This window comes from Macaca mulatta, chromosome 4, assembly GCF_049350105.2.
Source record: "Macaca mulatta isolate MMU2019108-1 chromosome 4, T2T-MMU8v2.0, whole genome shotgun sequence".
NCBI lineage: Eukaryota > Metazoa > Chordata > Mammalia > Primates > Cercopithecidae > Macaca > Macaca mulatta.
In genome coordinates, this window is record NC_133409.1 from 132,658,216 (window position 1) to 132,676,566 (window position 18,351).

General features: G+C 37.7%; 1 protein-coding gene and 1 long non-coding RNA gene across 3 annotated transcripts in view; one reads left to right on the forward strand and one right to left on the reverse strand.

Annotated features, from left to right (window-relative positions):
- The window catches only part of RHAG (Rh associated glycoprotein), a 29,760-nt gene extending 21,628 nt beyond the window's left edge, over nucleotides 1-8,132 (forward strand). Inside the window, 5 exon segments of the mRNA NM_001032815.1 lie at nucleotides 1,301-1,438; nucleotides 2,676-2,797; nucleotides 6,688-6,758; nucleotides 6,987-7,060; nucleotides 8,052-8,132. Of these exon segments, the coding sequence (NP_001027987.1) occupies nucleotides 1,301-1,438; nucleotides 2,676-2,797; nucleotides 6,688-6,758; nucleotides 6,987-7,060; nucleotides 8,052-8,126 (480 nt within the window). The 3' untranslated portion in view covers nucleotides 8,127-8,132.
- Nucleotides 231-15,762, reverse strand: LOC106997963 (uncharacterized). Of its 2 annotated transcripts, XR_013417035.1 has the most exons (7): nucleotides 13,720-15,761; nucleotides 10,315-11,871; nucleotides 7,124-7,270; nucleotides 4,107-4,257; nucleotides 3,281-3,323; nucleotides 2,740-2,938; nucleotides 231-1,436 (listed from the first exon to the last, which is right to left on the reverse strand). It is a non-coding gene; the product is annotated as an uncharacterized LOC106997963 (long non-coding RNA). The 2 variants fall into 2 exon arrangements; XR_013417036.1 differs by lacking the exon at nucleotides 7,124-7,270 and having other exon boundaries at nucleotides 13,720-15,762.
- Between the last annotated feature and the right edge of the window lie 2,589 nt (nucleotides 15,763-18,351).

Below are 18,351 nucleotides of genomic sequence, written 5' to 3' on the forward strand. Positions count from 1 at the left end.
CCTTTCCATGGTTATGTAAGATTAACATCTTATTTGAGAAAATGGACGAGGGATATATGGAAACATTCTGTAGTATTTTTACAACTTTTATGTGTCTGCGATTAGTTCAAAATAAAATATTTTAAAAATTTCCCCAGATTAGTCTCTTGAGTTTCTTGCCTATGAGCTAGAGAAATACCAGTAAAGGAGCAACCCGTCAGATCAGCCAGTCTACCTTTCTAGCTGGGTGGGGCAGGTGGGGTGGAGTGGGGAGGAAAAGGCTATTGTAATTTATTTTTTAAGCATAGCTGAGGACATGTATCTTAATTCTCCACAAATTGTCTCATGAGAGGTCATTAAAAACGAGAAAATAAAAAATTGCACAGTTCAGTGTTTCTCTTTTAAAAGTACGATGACCTCTGCTTCTCAGACAGAACAGCCAGACTGTAATTTTTCTGAGAAATTCTGCTAAACAAAAATTGATTCCTGGCCGGGCACGGTGGCTCATGCCTGTAATCCCAGTGCTTTGGGAGGCCAAGGCAGGTGGATCACCTCAGGTCAGGAATTCCAGAATAGCCTGGCCAATATGGCGAAAACCCATCTCTACTAAAAATACAAAAATTAGCTGGACATGGTGGCGTGCACCTGTAATTCCAGCTACTAGGGAGGCTGAGGCAGCAGAATCACTTGAACCCAGGAGGTGGAGGTCACAGTAAGCCAAAATCAGGCCACTTCTCTCCAGCCTAGGAGACAGAGCAAGACTCCATCTCAAAAAAAAAAAAAAAATCAATTCCTCTTTCCTTCATCCTCAAACGTCCTCAATCCAGTGACATTTGCAAAAACTATTGTCTTTCATATGTTATGTGTACATTTCAACGTCTCTACATTTCCTCTTTGAATATTGGAATATCATAGACTACAAAACACACGGTGGCCATAGTCATCTTTTGGCTCATGATAACCACAAATGTGTTCCCAAAACTGCACAAATAGACAAAACATTGCGAGAATATTTACTCTAAACACTCCTACCCTCCCACTACAACATCTTTTGATTTTCTCAAATGCCTTCCACCACTGGCCTTAATGAGTTAAACTGATGACTCATTCACTACCAAGGCACTGGCAAGAAAGATACCAAATGTCACCTTCTTGAAAAAAAGGCCTTCTATAAATCCAAACAACCCTCTTTTTAAAAAAGAACCAATAGCCCTTTCAGCTGAAGAATGTGATACGGGTCTCTTGTACTCTAGAATCCTCTGATCCTTCTGAATTCTCCGTCATCCAGCTTGCCTCATTTATGTTTCTGCTGCTCACGCAGGTTCACATTCAGAATGCCACCCTTGCTGGAGGAGTTGCCGTGGGCACTTGTGCGGATATGGCAATTCACCCATTCGGTTCTATGACCCTTGGGAGCATTGCAGGAGCGGTCTCTGTGATTGGATACAAGTTCCTGACTGTAAGTACAGCAGATATTCTCAGTCAAACTCTGAATATGCACCATTTTTCTCACATGTCTCACCAGCAGAAAAAAGCTATAAAGTTTTATTTTATAAACATTTTTTATTTTGGAGGCCACTTGCCTTCTTTTAGGAAATACTACTCCCATTTCAGTGGTTCAGTGGTTCTACACTGCCCTAACTTCTGTGTAACAGGAAAGAATCTGATATCAATTATTTACAATTTAGTTTGAATTAAATGTTAAGTACATGGACATTACTTTCCTTTGGGGTTGTTCCATTGAAGTTGTTGTTGTTATTTGTCTTATGCAATTAAGGAGTCTGCTCTTTTAAGAGATTTAGGATGTCGGCCAAGCATGGTGGCTCACACCTGTAATCCCAGCACTTTGGGAGGCTGAGGCGGGCGGGTCACCTGAGGTCAGGAGTTCAAGATCAGCCTGGCCAACATGGTGAAACCCTTGTCTCTACTAAAAAAAAAAAAAAAAAAACTACAAAAATTAGCCAGGCATGGTGGCAGGCGCCTGTAATCCCAGCTACTGGGGAGGCTGAGGCAGGAGAATCGCTTGAACTCGGGAGGCAGAGGTTGCCATGAGCTGAGATGGCACCATTGGCCTCCATCCTGGGCGACAGAGTGAGACTCCATCTCAAAGAAAAAAGAAAGAGAGAGAGATTTAGGATGTCATCAGTAGGTGAGAAGGAGTAGGATGTGAAATGACTCCCTTCAAACCCATCCACTAAAGACTGAAATGGGCAGTTTTGCCACAAATATCTACTCAAATCCTTTAACTTAAGTGGACTTCAGATGTGGATGGAGATCTGTACTATACACAAAGTTTCTTCTGGGTGGAGAAGAAAATGGGGAGATGTAGGTCAGAGAATGCAAAGTAGCAGAAATACAGAATGAACACTTCTCAATGCACAGCATGAGGATTATAGTAGTAAAGTTGTATTATATATCTGTATACAAGATTTATTCTAAATGAGGAGATTTTTAGCTGCTTTTACCACAAAAAAAAAAAAGAAACTATATAAGGTGATGGAGACGTTAATATTCTTCACTATAGTGACCTTTTCTTACTCTCTATGTGTACCTCATAACATCATGTTGTATACCTTAAATATACATAAAAATACTTATAAAATAATTCTGAATGGAAGAATAGAGCTCAGCTATAGCTCTGTTTCAGTTCTATACATGTAACAAAATAATAAACTTTCCTCCTTTTACAATTTTAGCCACTTTTTACTACTAAACTGGGGATCCATGATACATGTGGGGTCCATAACCTCCACGGCTTACCTGGTGTAGTGGGAGGCCTTGCAGGCATTGCGGCAGTAGCATTGGGCGCCTCCAACACGTGAGTAAAAGAATGGGTTTTCCATCCCCTGTGGTCCCATGATGTTTTCTCTCACTTTGAGAAATTAGTGATGGGAGAGTTTTCATTTTAGCAGTTCTGACCATGGTCTGTATTGTCTTTACTGGAGCCAAAGAGATGCACCTGAGAGAGAAGATCATTAGAATAAAATTACATTGGAAGAGGCATCTTAACTGAAATTGTTAATTTAAAAAATTAATAATTGTATTTTAAATGTCTTTACCAGAAACAACTGTCTCCTAGCAGATGGGGAAATTTGATAATCACAGTTAGATTATAGAAGGCTTAGTCTTTTTCTTGATCCCTCCAAAATGGAGGAGGAGGCACATATGATGAACTGAACAGTCAGTTCCATCCCATCCATACAAGGAAGAATGAGTTGGAATAATACAGAAAGCAGTTAGTTCTACAGAATCAACAACACTGGTATATGGCCCCAACTCTGCTACTAACTAGTTACGTCACCTCTGAGGTATCACTCAGCATTTCTGGTTTTCAGTCTTCTCCTCTGTAAAATAAGAAGATTGGAATATTTATTCTCCAAAATCCCTTCTAGCTCTATCAGACGTAGATTCTTCCCTGAGTTGGGTATACATGTTTACTTAAATGACCAGAGGAAGAACAACTATCAAGCAAACGCCGGAGAATGGAAGGGATGCCACAATATTGGAACGACTTGGTATGAATGTCATCCATGTGAAAAAGCTAGGAAGATCGTAGAGTCCAGATCCCTCAGAGTAAATAAAGAGGAATCGGAATGCTCAATTTTTTAAAATTGTGCATACTTTAAGGTCTGGGATACATGTGCAGAACTTGCAGGTTTATTACATAGGTATACATGTGCCGTAGTGGTTTGCTGCACCCATCAACCAGTCATCTAGGTTTTAAGCCCTGTGTGCATTAAGTATTTGTCCTAATGCTCTCCCTCCCCTTGTACCCCACCTCCCAACAGGTCCGGTTGTGTGATGTTCCCCTCCCTATGTCCATGTGTTCTCATTGTTCAACTCCCACTTATAAGTGAGAACATGTGGTGTTTGGTTTTCTGTTCCTGTGTTAGTCTGCTGAGAATGATGGTTTCCAGCCTCATCCGTGTCCCTGCAAAGGACATGAACTCATTTTTTTTATGGCTGCATAGTAGAACACTCAATTTTTAAATCCCATTGAAAGCATGAAGAAGAGGGAAATGTATGTCTAGAAATGTCTGAATGACCACTAATTTAAAAAGAAAAATCTTATCTTCAATTTTAGCAGATTAAAATTTAACCCCGTTGAGATAAATAATAGTACATACTTGAAAAACTCATTTAATCATATCTCCTACTACGTAGTTTGCTTCCTTCTTCATGTGTACAGTTGACACATTTCTTCTATATGTTTTTTAACCCTTTTTGCAAATTTAGAAGACAACTCCAGAATATGCACATCTTTTTCAGTTCCTGAGACTGCAGAAATCAAACACGAAAATATTTTAATGCAAATTAAGCATGATAAAAGCATGTGTGAATGAGCTCAACTGCTCAGTGTTGCAGTGTGCATACACTGTGCAAACACACTAGGAGGTGCCTATGGTTAAGAATTCTTGAGCATCATGCCTAGACCAGTTTCACAGATGCAATAAAACTAGTCTATTTGGCTCTCAAAGGGCAGGCCTCGCTGGGTGGTCAGACATTGGGTAAGTCTCAGAGTTGTGGGTCTAGTCCTTGGAAATGCAGATTTAGAAACATCTTCTCAGTTTATTCGTTGGTGGGGCCAGGAGGTAGAGGAATATCAGAGGGGAAGGGGGGCAAGCCTTGAAGGTCCATTCACTTGGGTAAAATTTACATATCTCACACCAAATAAAATACCACCTGAGAGCCAGGACTACTTACATGTATCTCTTCAGAATATTAAAATGCAAATCAGGTTTTTGATAAGCATAGAACAAGGGAAAGTTAATATTCTTAAGGGACATTTTTGCAAATTATGGCAGCATAACTTTAGTAATGCTGTTAATTTTGTATAAGTCATTGTTTTCCAAGTTTATTTGATCACAGAACACTTGTTATCAAAAATATCTTTTAAGACCTTGTAAAAGATCTTGGCAAATTCCTGTAAAAATAACAGGAAATTTACAAAAGAAGAAAATCAAATAAATAAGTATATATAAAATACTCAACTTCATTCATAATCAAAGAAATGCAAATTAAAACAAGCTACCAGTTTTTCTCTTATCAAAGTGATAAAGCATGAATGAATAATAATAATACTGAATAGTGGCTAAAGTAAAAAATTGGAATCGAAATTGTACAATTTTCTATTTGGAAAAGTTCTTAAGAAGTATACAGGCCGGGCGCAGTGGCTCAAACCTGTAATCCTAGCACTCTGGGAGGCCGAGGCAGGTGGATCATCTGAGGTCAGGAGTTTGAGACCAGTCTGGCCAATATGGAGCAACCCCGTCTCTACTAAAACTACAAAAAGTACCCAGGCATGGTGGAGGGTGCCTATAATCCCAGCTACTTGGGAGGCTGAGTCAGGAGAATTGCTTGAATGTGAAGGGAGGAGATTGCAGTGAGCTGAGATCACCTCACTTCACTCCAGTCTGGCAACACAGCGAGACTCCGTCTCAAAAAAAGAGGTATATGTAGCCTTTTACTAATATTCTCATTTCTAGATAGGTTTTATATTAGGAAAATAATCAGACAAGTTCATAAGCTTGTTCAGAAGAGATGTTCTCACAGCATTTTTAAAAATATGAAACACTGGAAGCAACCAGTACTTTGCACAGTGTAATACCCTGTAGCAATTCAAACTGTGGTCCAGATCTACATTGACTCACATAAACAGACCCCTAAAACATATTTAATGGGAAAATAAGTAATATAGCATGATTGCATTTTTATAAAAATACGTGTTTTTATTTTACATTTTTATTCTGATACAATCTGAGGAATATTAAACTTTTCTGCTTCTTTTTGTTCTCTGCAGTTTCTAATGTTTTCACAATTATATGTTACTTGTGCAGTTTTTTATATATATTAAAATATTTAAACCTTTCAAATAAGGAGAAAAAAAAAGGAATCTGAGTTTAGTGCATCCTCTCCCTTGGATGATGAGACTGGAAGACTAACAAAACTCTCATTTTCCTATTGTTCTATTCATTGGAGTCACTCATTCAATCTTTAAACAGCTCTTTATTAACTGCCTGCTATGAGTAAGCCACTTTGCTAAGAAGATTCCCACATTCCTAGGTCATTTGTCATTCATACAACACCTTTATGCACTTCAATGGCCTTTTATCACATTCTTTCATTATCAAAATTACAAGCAATCCTTTACTAATTTCAGTTTAAAGCAATGACTTCTAATATGACATATAGAGATATACTTAAATATCTTCAATGAGGTATCTCTACAATATTTGTGGAAATTAGCTTTTCTGAACTTATTGATAGATTTTTCTAATTTTGTCATAACTATTTCATTAAAATGGAGTGAGGATAGATAGTAGCTCATGTGGTTTTATTTATTACTCTATCCTCAATGCCTAGGAAAGAAACTGACAGAGAGTGGATACTCAATATTTATTAAATAAATCAGATCAGGGATCAATTTTTTGAGAGTGCTAAACCCTTTCTAAGGAAAGTCTTACTTCCAAAGTTTACATTAAAAGATGATTCTCTTCTTTTAGGTGTATCTCAGAATTTTCTAACACTGCTCAAGAGTTTCAAAGAAAAGAAGAATATGAAAGAAAAATTGTAACAAATGCTTAATTTGCTGGTGTGTAATGTTACACTCTGGCCTGAAGATGGCAGTCATCCACACCTTCAGTGGGTGAGACTTTCTTTGGTTGAGGTCCAGGAAAGACACTGATTCTTTTTTGTTTGCTTCCTTAGGTCTGTGGCCATGCAGGCAGCTGCACTGTGTTCCTCTATCGGAACAGCAGTTGTTGGAGGTCTGATTACAGGTCAGCATAAAAAGTGAACACTTCCCTGTATCTTATGCTCTCAGATTATTTACAATAGATAATTAGTGAGCAAGACAATTGCTAAATTCAAAAATGTTCTAATCTTCTGGCAGTAAAGTAATTATGCCAGCTAAAGGGGATGATTTTATAATAGGATGTTAACTACTATGCAAATAGATTTTCCTCTTCAGCATCACGACATGACTCATTTTCCCTCTACCATCACAGGTTTAATTCTAAAGTTGCCTTTTTGGGGACAGCCATCTGACCAGGACTGCTATGATGATTCTGTTTATTGGGAGGTACCGTACAGTATTCTAAACAAGAATGTGAATGATGGCTTCATTAGTGAAAGCTTTACTCACTTCAAGCCTAGATATCTGTGTGGCATATGTGTGATGAAATTGAATTAGCCTGGCATGGTAGCTCACACATGTAATCTCAGCGCTTTGGGTGGCCGAAGCTGGAGGATTGTTTGATGCCAGGAGTTCAGGACCAGCCTGGGCAACTCTCTACAAAAATAATAAATAATAAATTTTAAAATTTTCTTTCCATGGGATGTCAAGTGTAAAAGAAAAATCAATAAATAAAAAGGAACTGAATGAACTACCTATATAGAGAGAGAAATTGAGATGATGTGCCCTGCCAGATAAAATCAGAAGTTATGGTATTTTCTAAAGCAGAGGTTAGATAAAGAAAAGAAAGAATTTAGTTAGCAAATGTTGTTTCACTCCTCTGAGAGCCATAAAAAAGCTATTCATAAAAATAATATGAATTATCAGAAATAGTGTGAGATTTTATACCATATATGGTCCACAGGTTTATTTGGTTAAAAAAAAAAAAGGAATTTAACATAATTATAAACTATGCCATAGGTAAAAGTAGTCAAAAGCAAGTGAAATACATAAGGTTGAAGAATTTGAGTGAGTACACATCAAAAGTGAGTACACATCAAAATGAATAACAAAATATCAGCCTCTTTCTATCCTCCAGTTTCTCTTTACTCTATTGATACTTTTCCCCAAATTATTTCCTGCAAAGCTTGAGAAGGATAGATGTTTGGGTGTTCTCAGCAAAATTTCAGGGAGAATTAGTTTGCAAAAGCAGGAATGTAGTCAGGGTGGGTGAGATAAATATTTTATTCTTTTATTTTTCTTCAACTCAAACAATTTTTATTCCCAGTTCTTTCCAAGCTTGAATAATAATTACCAAAAATATTTTTATTTCAATACTAACTTCTGACAAGCACAGTGAAATAAACTATTAAGTGCCCCCAAACTTGTTTTTTTTAAGGTACCTATATTGAGAGAACCTGACCATCACTTCCATGGACATGGTGACCACAGCCAGCTGGAACCTGAAGTCTAAACACCATTCCTGCTCTCCAGCTTCCTTTCCCATTATCAAGAATCAAGTCAAAAAAAAAAAAAAAAAAAAAAAAAAAGGCAGTAACCAAAGAGAGTATGGACCAGAGTGAATAGATCTTAAGTCTCAAATGGCCAGTGTAAAGAGGTCCTTATGTCTGATGCTGTCTCTTGCTCTTCAATGACTAATTGAGGGGATGTGACTCATAAAACAGATAATCGAATAGATCTTCTCCAGGATTCCCAAAATGCTTTTGGCAGTGAGTAAATACAGAGTAAACATGTCAGTTTCTTAATGTAGACACTATGTCTTCAATTCCCAAAATTATAAAACTGAAACCCGTGAAGCAAGAATAGACGTGAGAAATCTATGTAAAAAACAAATTAAAGAAATGCATGTGTGTAAAGTAGTAATATGATGATTTTAGGTAGTGCTTTTTATTTTAAAAATGGTCTAGTTAGTAATGTTGTATCCTTGCCTGAATATTATTCTGAATTCCTTTTGCATGTTTACTATTTGCAATGAGCTCAAATGCTATCTGATCAAAGTCTATTTTGTATAAAATGTCCAATAATTAAATATTGTTATAAAATAAAACATTAGTCTTTGACTCTCCTTTCTTTGGTAGTTGGAATTCATGTCAGTAACAAGCACATGTGCGCACACCACACACACACACACACTTCATATTTAGTGCACACTCAATTTAAATATATTATTTATCATGTATTTGCTATTTTTAAAAACTCAAGTTAATGACTCATAGAATGTTGTAAAAAGTTAAGTTTTAGAAAAGATAACTGACATAGTCAAAAGATCATTTTTAAGAAAAATCAAGTAACTTATTTTTTCTAACTGGAAGCTTTTAAGATTTTTCTTTTAGCCTTGGAGTCCTGAAATTTTCCCAAGATATATCTAGGTACCAACAAGGCAATCAGTCCTCCCATAATTAACAGAACGCCAGCTTCTGAATGAACTTAAAAATTATAACTAAGAGTGGATTATTTAATATTTTATTCCTTGAAAAAAATACATCATGTATATTTTATTCATGTATCTTACTTGACATTGTTGACTTCTTTTAAACACACATCAGAACTTCTTTCAAATAGGTGTTTTGGAGTGTGCTCACTTATAAAGTCCACTGTTCTCTCCCTTCTGATCCTTACAAAGAATCGTTTCATTACCAGGGTAATGAGACCTCCTCCCCGCTCTGCTGGTCATAAAGCAAATCTTGGAGGGCCTTGGGTATACTCAGTAACATGTAAGCAAGTCTGTCATTTTTATGTGCTAAGGAACTGGCTCATGATCATCTTCACTCTCTGGCTTGTAAACATTCTCTCCTGCCTTTCTACAGGGCAGTTCTTGTCAGTAAAAAAGCCTTATTTTTCCAATTCTGTGTTAGTGGTCTTCTTTTCACAGTAGAATAATATCTTTTTTATCTATCTTGCCTGGAATTTGGTGAAACATTTCAATTATAATACTTGAGTCTTCTGTTGAGATACGTTTTGTTCTACTATTTAGTAACTTTGTCCTCTTCAACTGTTAATTTTTTCTTTTTCTGGCGCTCTTGTTATTCATATGGAAAGTCTGCTTGGACTCTTATCCAAGATCTTCCCGATCTTTATTTCATTGGTTCTATTCATCCATTTCATCAATTTATTTTTGTTTGTTTCATTGTTTGCAAATCATGGTCCGTTTTTGTAGGTCCAGCAAATCTGTGTGTGTGTGTGTGTGTGTGTGTGCACGCGCGCATGCATGTATATATGCCATGCTTGAATTTCCTTACTTTTATAATTTTGTTTATTGGAGAGGGGTGCTACTTTTGTTCAAGTTCAAAATCTGTCTGCAAAACTTACATAACATTATACTTTATCTGTTCACACACACAAAAAAAAAACATTTAGGATGTTAACTAATACTCTATTTATGATAATAGAAATCTCAAGCTGTACTTAACATGATCAATTTCAGGAAGGTTTTTTTTTTTTTTCTTATCTAAATCTGAAAGATTGACTCATGATTACTAACTGCAATTTCAGACCCTTTGGTGAAAGCTACAATCTTCAAGCTTCCCCAACCCTTTTTTCCATAGTCTGTAATCTGTTTCTTGCACAAGACAAGAACACTCTCCTGAACAGGGGTGTAGGGGGACTTCTCTAGTAGCTGTGTTTTGTTAGGACCCACTTACTTTGTGTGTTTTCTTGATTCTCTTCACTTTGAGTGCTGGAACCATTAGGTGGATTGTCCGTTTTCTTTTTGTCTATTCACTGAGGGTTAAATTCCAGCTGCTGAGTTACCTTGGGTGACAAAAATCTTAAAAATGAAGGAAGGAACAGTAATCTCTGGCTGAATGGATTAAAGTTTTGCCAGATGCCAAAACAGAACTCCCCTGGATTGGCACCTAAAGGAAATCTCTTTTTCTTTAGTTTTTTCAGCTGCCAAAGCTTCCTGTTATCTTAGAATCAGGGCCAAAAGAAGCTCAATGTATCTGCCAAGCCCTCCTGCCACCTATGGGGGACCAGAAAGACCACTGTCATTTCAGGAACACTCAATTGAGAAGCTATATCACCATCCATTGGGAATTCACAAATCTCTGCAAACCAGCAGAACATTACCCCATGACTCTCTACAACTGCCTCCAGACTTTCCTCCAACACAGAGGAGGGAAGTTCTCTGTAGGTTTTGTCATTGGTGTATTCCCAGAATCTAAAGGTTTCACATCCTTCAGGCCAGGTTAATGCTTAGCTCAGGAGAGGTCCTATAGTTTAATTGTGGACAAGGTAAGAGGGACACATTGAAGCTCCCATCTCCCCAATTAAATAAGGTTTAAAGATGTCACTCCATGTATTTTACAACTCGATAATGTTCCATGTTCCATTTAAAGTCTGCTCTTTTAAGACTTTATTCAGACTTTATTCAGAAAAAATTTTTAAATGACATAAAAAAAGCATACAGCTAAGCAGAGACTGGATTAAGGACCAATTCTACTGAAAGTAAAACTGATACTCTTTTCTCTGGAGACCACCCTGCTCATGAAATGAAAGATTGGAAGTCTGCTCAATCAATTTCTTCTTCTGTTTTTGAAGATAGAAGTTATTTGTGTAAGAGTGTGAGTGCTAACGTGGAGTAGGTCGGCGGGGGAGATTAGCAAATGGGAGGAGTTAACAAACCCATGAACTATCGGATCTCTCCACTCTTCCCTTTACTTCCTGAGCCACCTTCCTCTATCCCCGTCCAACTCCAGACCTAAGTTCCCTTCTATTTTAGGAGTATAAAATCGAGTCTTTTCTAACTAATAATTTGGGGTTTTATCTTGGCCTTATTTTGATGGGTGTTCATTGAAAATCTCTCAGAATAGTATCTATTCCAGCTTCATCTAACTGAAATGACAGCAGTTATAGTGCACCCTGGTTTTGTTAACCAGACAGACACTTCCAAGAATTAATTTGATAGAAAGTATAATTCCATCAGGCTGGGCGCAGTGGCTCACACCTGTAATCCCAGCACTTTGGGAGACTGAGGCGGGCAGATCACCTGAGGTCAGCAGTTCGAGATCAGCCTGGCCATGGTAATATCCCCCCCTACTAAAAATACAAAAATTAGCCAGGCATGGTGGCATGCACCTGTAATCCCAGCTACTCAGGAGGCTGAGGCAGGAGAATCACTTGAATCCAGGAGGCAGAGATTGCAGTGAGCCAAGATCATGCCATAGCACCCCAGCCTGGGCAACAGAGCAAGACACCATCTGCAAAAAATATATATATATAAAATACATAATTATATATATATATAATTATATATATTCTATATAAATATATATTATATATAAATATATAATAATATACAATATATGATATAATGTATGATATATTATATGTTATATGATATAATGTATGATATATTATATATCATATATATGATATCATATATTATATATAAAAATATATTATATATTATATAATATATATAAATTATATGAGACCTTCTTTTGAACAAAGTCCTTCTCCCTTCTTTTGGCCTTGAATTTAATCCTTTCTTAGTGTTTTACTATTTAAGTACCTTTAGACAAAATACTTTCTCTCTAAGCCTCTTTATTCAGTTATAAGAAGAGATAATACCTACTCTGCAGAGGTATATTGAGGACGGGGTGGGACACACAATTCAGGCTGTAACAACCACGGGATCCTGATACCCCATTCAAGTTTTACCAAACATTTTAATGATGTCCATTATACCAAAAGGATCTAGTTCAAGGTCCCATTTTATACCTAGTTGCTTGCCTCTTTAGTCCTTCAATCTGGAACAGTTCCTTGGTGTTTCTCTGACTTTCATGACCTTGACACTTTTGAAGATCGTAGGCTAGTTATTTCATAGAATGTCCTCAATCTGGGTTTTTCCGATGTTTCCCCATGATTAGATTTAGTTTATACAACTTTAAGAGCAATATCACAAAAGCGAGCCTATATACTGAATTGCATCCTACCAGGTGGAATTCTTTTTGAACTTGTTCCATTATTAATGATTATTCACTTCCATCATGATGAAGAGCATGTTTCTCCGCTATAAAGCTTCTTGTTTTGTTTTATAGTTCATTTTATTTTCTGTGAAAGCAATATGAAATGTCCCACATCCCTATGTCAATGTCCCGTTCCTCCTTAATCTTTCAATGCATTCATTTATTAACTTTTATCACAATAGATTCATTACTTTTTTATTTTATTAAATTATTTACAATACATTATAAAAACATTTGTTGTGATGGTGAGATTGTCCCAGATTTGCTAGTGTAAGTCTATTCATGCTGGTTCCTATGTCTCTCTAAGATGTGTTCATCTTATCCTTTTCCTATTGTAGCTCTTTTTCTCAATTCCTAATTTCTTTGTTTTTGTCTCTTTTTGTTTGTTTGTTTGTTTTTTGTTTGTTTGTTTTTTGAGACAAAATTTTGGTCTTGTTTCCCAGGCTAGAATGCAATGGTGCAATCTCGGCTCACTGCAAACTCCACCTCCCAAGTTCAAGAGATTCTCTTGTCTCAGCCTCCCGAGTAGCTGTGATTACAGGAGCCCGCCACCAAGCCTGGTTAATTTTTTGTATTTAGTAGAGACAGGGTTGGTCAGACTGGTCCTGAACTCCTGACTTCAGATGATCCACCCGCCTCAGCCTCCCAAAGTGCTGGGATTACAGACATGAGCCACCGCACCTGGCCTCTGATTTCTTTTAGTTGTATTTAGAGTCTGAGATCTGCAAGTTAGGTGTGCTCATTGCTACTGGGATGTTGCCTTTCTCCAGCCCTCTCAGTTGTAGAGATAGGGAATATAAATGTGTCTGAAGGCATATATTTTCATCTACAATTATTTCTATATCTATATATATTTTTAATATTCAATGAGTTCTGCTATAATGCTCGTTTTGAAAATGAGAATCTGTTTCAGTACAGTTGACATACGAAGGAACAAATTGAGCATAGTATATATATTTTGTGTTTGCTTATGCATTATTTTGTTTATAAGAAACACAAGATGAAACCAGAAAACTGCATCCAGCTGAAACAAGCCTGGACATAAAGTATGCACACATGCACAAATCTCTATATTACCTCAGTTCATCTCATGTGCTATGAGCTATACCCAGCTCATCTAATGTCACAGCTTTCTGTCTGATTTCAAGTAAACCTCTTCCGCCATTTCATAAGTTGCAATTCTTCTGTTTCCCACTTCCACAAGCAAACTTCAGGTCCTTTTCAAGGTAAAGTGACGTATTTAGTATAATATTTATGTACTTCTTACCCACTTACCATAAGTAAACTCTACTATCATTTTTAAGTTTCAATCTTTTGTGTGTGTGTCAGTAAGGAAGTATTTGAGTTTTGTGCTCCATAAGCCTTGTGAGTTTTACTGTGTAATTCTGCGTGGCACAATTTTAAGTAATCAGCATGTCATGTCATAAAATAACTGATTCTATCCAAAACCATAGGTTTGTTGCTGTGCATGGTGGCTCACACCTGTAATCCTAATACTTTGGGAGTCCAAGATAGGAGACTCCCTTCTCCAACAGCAACAAATCAGATTCCTATCTTCCTTACTATAATTACTTAATTGATCAAGCTCCTGTATGTAGCCAGTCTTTCATCACTATTGTTGCCCCATTCTCCATGCACATGGCTTCCACACCACTCACAATCAGGCTCCATAACCAGGGTTTCCCCTGTGTGTATGCCACTTCACCCTGCACAAGGCTATGACAACGCACACCAGACCACTCTTCCCTGTGGTCACTCTTCTCACGTCTCCTGGCTCTTATTCTCTCCAGGGAGCAGCCCTCTTACAGGCACACACTCCTCACACTGCTCAGGCTGCAACATGTCGTGATCTCAACCATCACATCCCTTCATCACCAGGTGTGGACACCTACCTTGTTCTACCCAACTCAATGGCTATGTAACTGAATTGTTCATTAAAAGAAAAAATGAGAGAGGAAGAGCGAGAAAGAGAGTTGCCATTTTGGGCAGAGGAATAAAGAGTAGTGAACCATAACCCTGGGAGATTTCTATTTCCTGGACTTGCGTTACAGAAGTAGCTCTATTTTACTTCGGAAAAGTCTTTTATTCTTATTGAAGGAGTGAGCTGGGGACAAATTCCTAGCCATCCTTCTTCCAAAATTCTAGTGGAATATACACAAAATGGGGCATAAAATGACTAAAAAGTACTGCTCCATAAACTGGTGGTTTAATAATTGTGGATGTTTAATGTGTTGTGCATTAAGGAAATTCATTTTATCCTTGATTTCAACCAGAAAGTGATTTTTTAGTTCAAAGTGAGTTCTACATGTCCATGATAAAAACATATAGAACATACTTCTTTTACAGATAAAATGCTGCCAAGGAGGGAGGAAGGGTACGCAGGGACCAGAGCACACAAGCAGTGAGCTGTTACGATGCTCCACTATATCCTGGTTATCTGTTTGTTGATTTCACCAGCAAACAGACAGCCAGGATTTAGTTTGTAATAGAGAAAAACAAAACACACATTCATTGATGCACACCTCTCCATTATTCTTTGAATAAGTGAATTACATTATTTAATTAATGAAGGCTAAATTTAAAATCTCAGGGCAAAGTATCCTAAAGCAAAATAGTGTAAGAAGAAACAATTGGGAGACATAGGAGTATCTTTAGGATCTGACCTATAAAGAATCTAGTTCAATCCAAAACTAGTCTCCTAGAAACATTATTGTTTGTTTGTTTGCTTGTTTGTTTGTTTGCTTAAAATCACTAGTTTTTTAGTGAGCTAGGAATGGGAACTTAGGTAGGGCCCAGCGGCTCACACCTGTAATCCCAACACTTTGGGAGGCCTAGGTGGGTGGATCATGAGGTCAGGAGTTTGAGACCAGCCTGCCCAACATGGTGAAACCCTGTCTCTACTAAAAATACAAAAATTAGCCAGGCCTGTAATCCCAGCTACTCAGGAGGCTGAGGCAGGAGAATTGCTTAAACCCAGGGGGCGGAGGTTGCAGTGACCTGAGATTGCGCCATTGCACTCTAGCCTGAGTGACATAGCAAGACTCTATCCATAGCCCACCCACCACCAAAAAAAAAAATAAAAATAAAAAATAAATGAGAATTTATATCAGATCGCAAAATGCATTCCTTTTAATGTATTGACCATTCATGCATGTAGTGAATTGTACAATTTTGCACTATGATTTGTAGGTTCAGTCACTCTGTGCGAGACCTTTAGACATCTTCAAAAGTCCAGGGTAATATATTCCTTTCCGATATCATTATATATTTATACACAATGATATTAAAAAGTCACATGTCTGAAGTGAGCAAAATCAGGCAAAATGATCTTCTCATCATTTTTTTTAACGAGCACACAGAAGTTTTTTGTTTTTCTTTTTACTGACATGCATTTTACTTAACTCGTGGAATTAAGCCAAGCTGTCCATCCCGTGGTAAAATACACCACGATGTCTTGTAATACAAGGTTTTCGAATAAATGCATATATGTGGATCTTTGTTCTCTAAATCTTTTTTCTCATTTTAAACAAGTTTTTCAATTAACGTGGCAAATATTAAACAGTGGAGATTTGACGATATTTAATTTTACCTGAGCCTGGTGCTCTTAGAAAATGGTGAAGGTTAAAGGGATTCCCTCCGCCACCATACACACACCGTTTTGTGTTCCAGAATGACTTACTGCAAGAAAGCACCCTTACCTATACGACTTAGACAAGACTCACAGATACTCCCTTGTTTACCTATGACAAGGTCAAGCACAGACCCTCCAAATTCCTATACTTTACTGCATAAATGCTTAGCTGAACTACTTGTTTTTACTAATCAATTGAAACAAAAATGCACATTAACCAAGTTGGTTAAGCTTCTCTCCTCCTCATAGGCTGCTGAACTTTGGCTCACCCTCAGCCTAACTAGCTTAGAACCTCTCCTGAGAATATACTGCCCCATAGTGAAATACTCTCTGATCTTGTCTCCAGTCATGCCACTCTTTTAGGCTGCTTCTCCAACCAGTTCTTTCTGGCCTTGTTTATATCTCTCCAAACCCTTAAGACAGTAATAGACCTATGGTCTCAGCATTCTCCATATTTCAAGAGTCCCTCCTACTCTGTCACAATAGTCCGTTTTCCTTCCTGCCAATAATCCTTTGGAATTAAAGCCGCTCCTTACTGTGTTGGATTTGTTTTTTATCTGACAGATTCTACTGAATATTGAGGCTATATAGATTATGGGGTACATTTACATATAAATTAATTCAAGTTAATATTCACACTAAAGAAGAATGTGGCAAGAAAAATAAGGTAAAGTTCAATAGTGAATGTGAAGATCCAGACTTACTCCCACTCATTTGCTTGAAAGACTCTGGGGTGATTTTAGGATGAGTGTGTGTATGTATGTGTGGCGAATATTCATGAACCAAAAGATATTATATATGTGTGTGGATGCCGAGGCCCTTGGCTCCCTAAAAGCCTGCTAAAAAAAAATCAGTGACATGAGACAGATTAATTAATAGGAGAAAAGGCATACAAATTTTTCGAACATGTATACACTGGAGCCCTCAGAATGAAGACCCAACATTCTAAAAGAATGCGGCCTTTGACACCAAAAAGATCTGAATTTGAATTCAAGTTCGCTCCTTTTATGATGATGCTTGCGGCAGGCTACAGGGGAAATTTCCATTTTTATGCTTAGGTTTAACAAAGTATTGACAGTCATGAAGAAATGATTGGACAGAAAAGGCATGACCTAATGCTTACAGACTAAGTGGGAAAACTCAGTGTGTTCGTCTGTCCTTGCATCACTCTGAAGAAATATCTGAGACTGGGTCATTTATAAATAAAGGAGGTTTAATTGATTTGTGGTTCTGCAGGCTGCACAATCATGGCACCGGCATCTGCTCAGCTTCTTGTGAGGCCTGGGGGAGCTTTTACTCATGGCAGAAGGTGAAAGGGGAGCAGGCGCAACATATGGTGAGAACAGGAGCAAGAGGGAGAGGGGGGAGGTACCACACACTTTTAAACAACCAGATCTCACAAGTATCATAAGGACAGCACCGAGCTATTCATGAGGGATCTGCCCCCGTGACCCAAACACCTCTCACCAGGCCTCATCTCCAACATTGGGGATTACATTTCAACATGAGACCTGGGGAGCAAACACCCAAACTATATCACCCAGCGAGGCCTGTCTGTCTAGATTTTTCTTGGTTTCGCTGTGTAGCGTTCCTTTCTTCTGAGTATGAGGCAGGACCCTTTCTGAAATGGACGTCTTATGACCTACAGTCAAACAAGGTAGGTCAAATGATTTCATTATGGCCAGTTTTTATACGGAATAATTTTAGGTTTTATGGCTGGCATTCGGGAAAAGACATTCTTGTTTCTATGACATGCCTTGGGGAAGAGAGTTTCTTGTTTCTATAGTGTCAGGGGAGAATGGGACTGAGAGAAAGGAGGCCTGGAGAACTTCAGAGAAAAGCTATTGTTTTTGAGGCTGCTACTGTAGTCTTCATTTTGTTTTCTGAGCCCCGTATTTGTTTTCTGAGCCCCGACATATGGTATGGCTATCTGTGAATCTAGAATTGTTTTTATGTCTTTTCTCATTTTTTCCTTTTTTTCTATTTATTTATTTATTTATTTATTTATTTATTTATTTATTTGAGACAGGATCTCCTTCTGTCACCCAGGCTGAAGTGCAGTGGCGCAAGCATGGCTC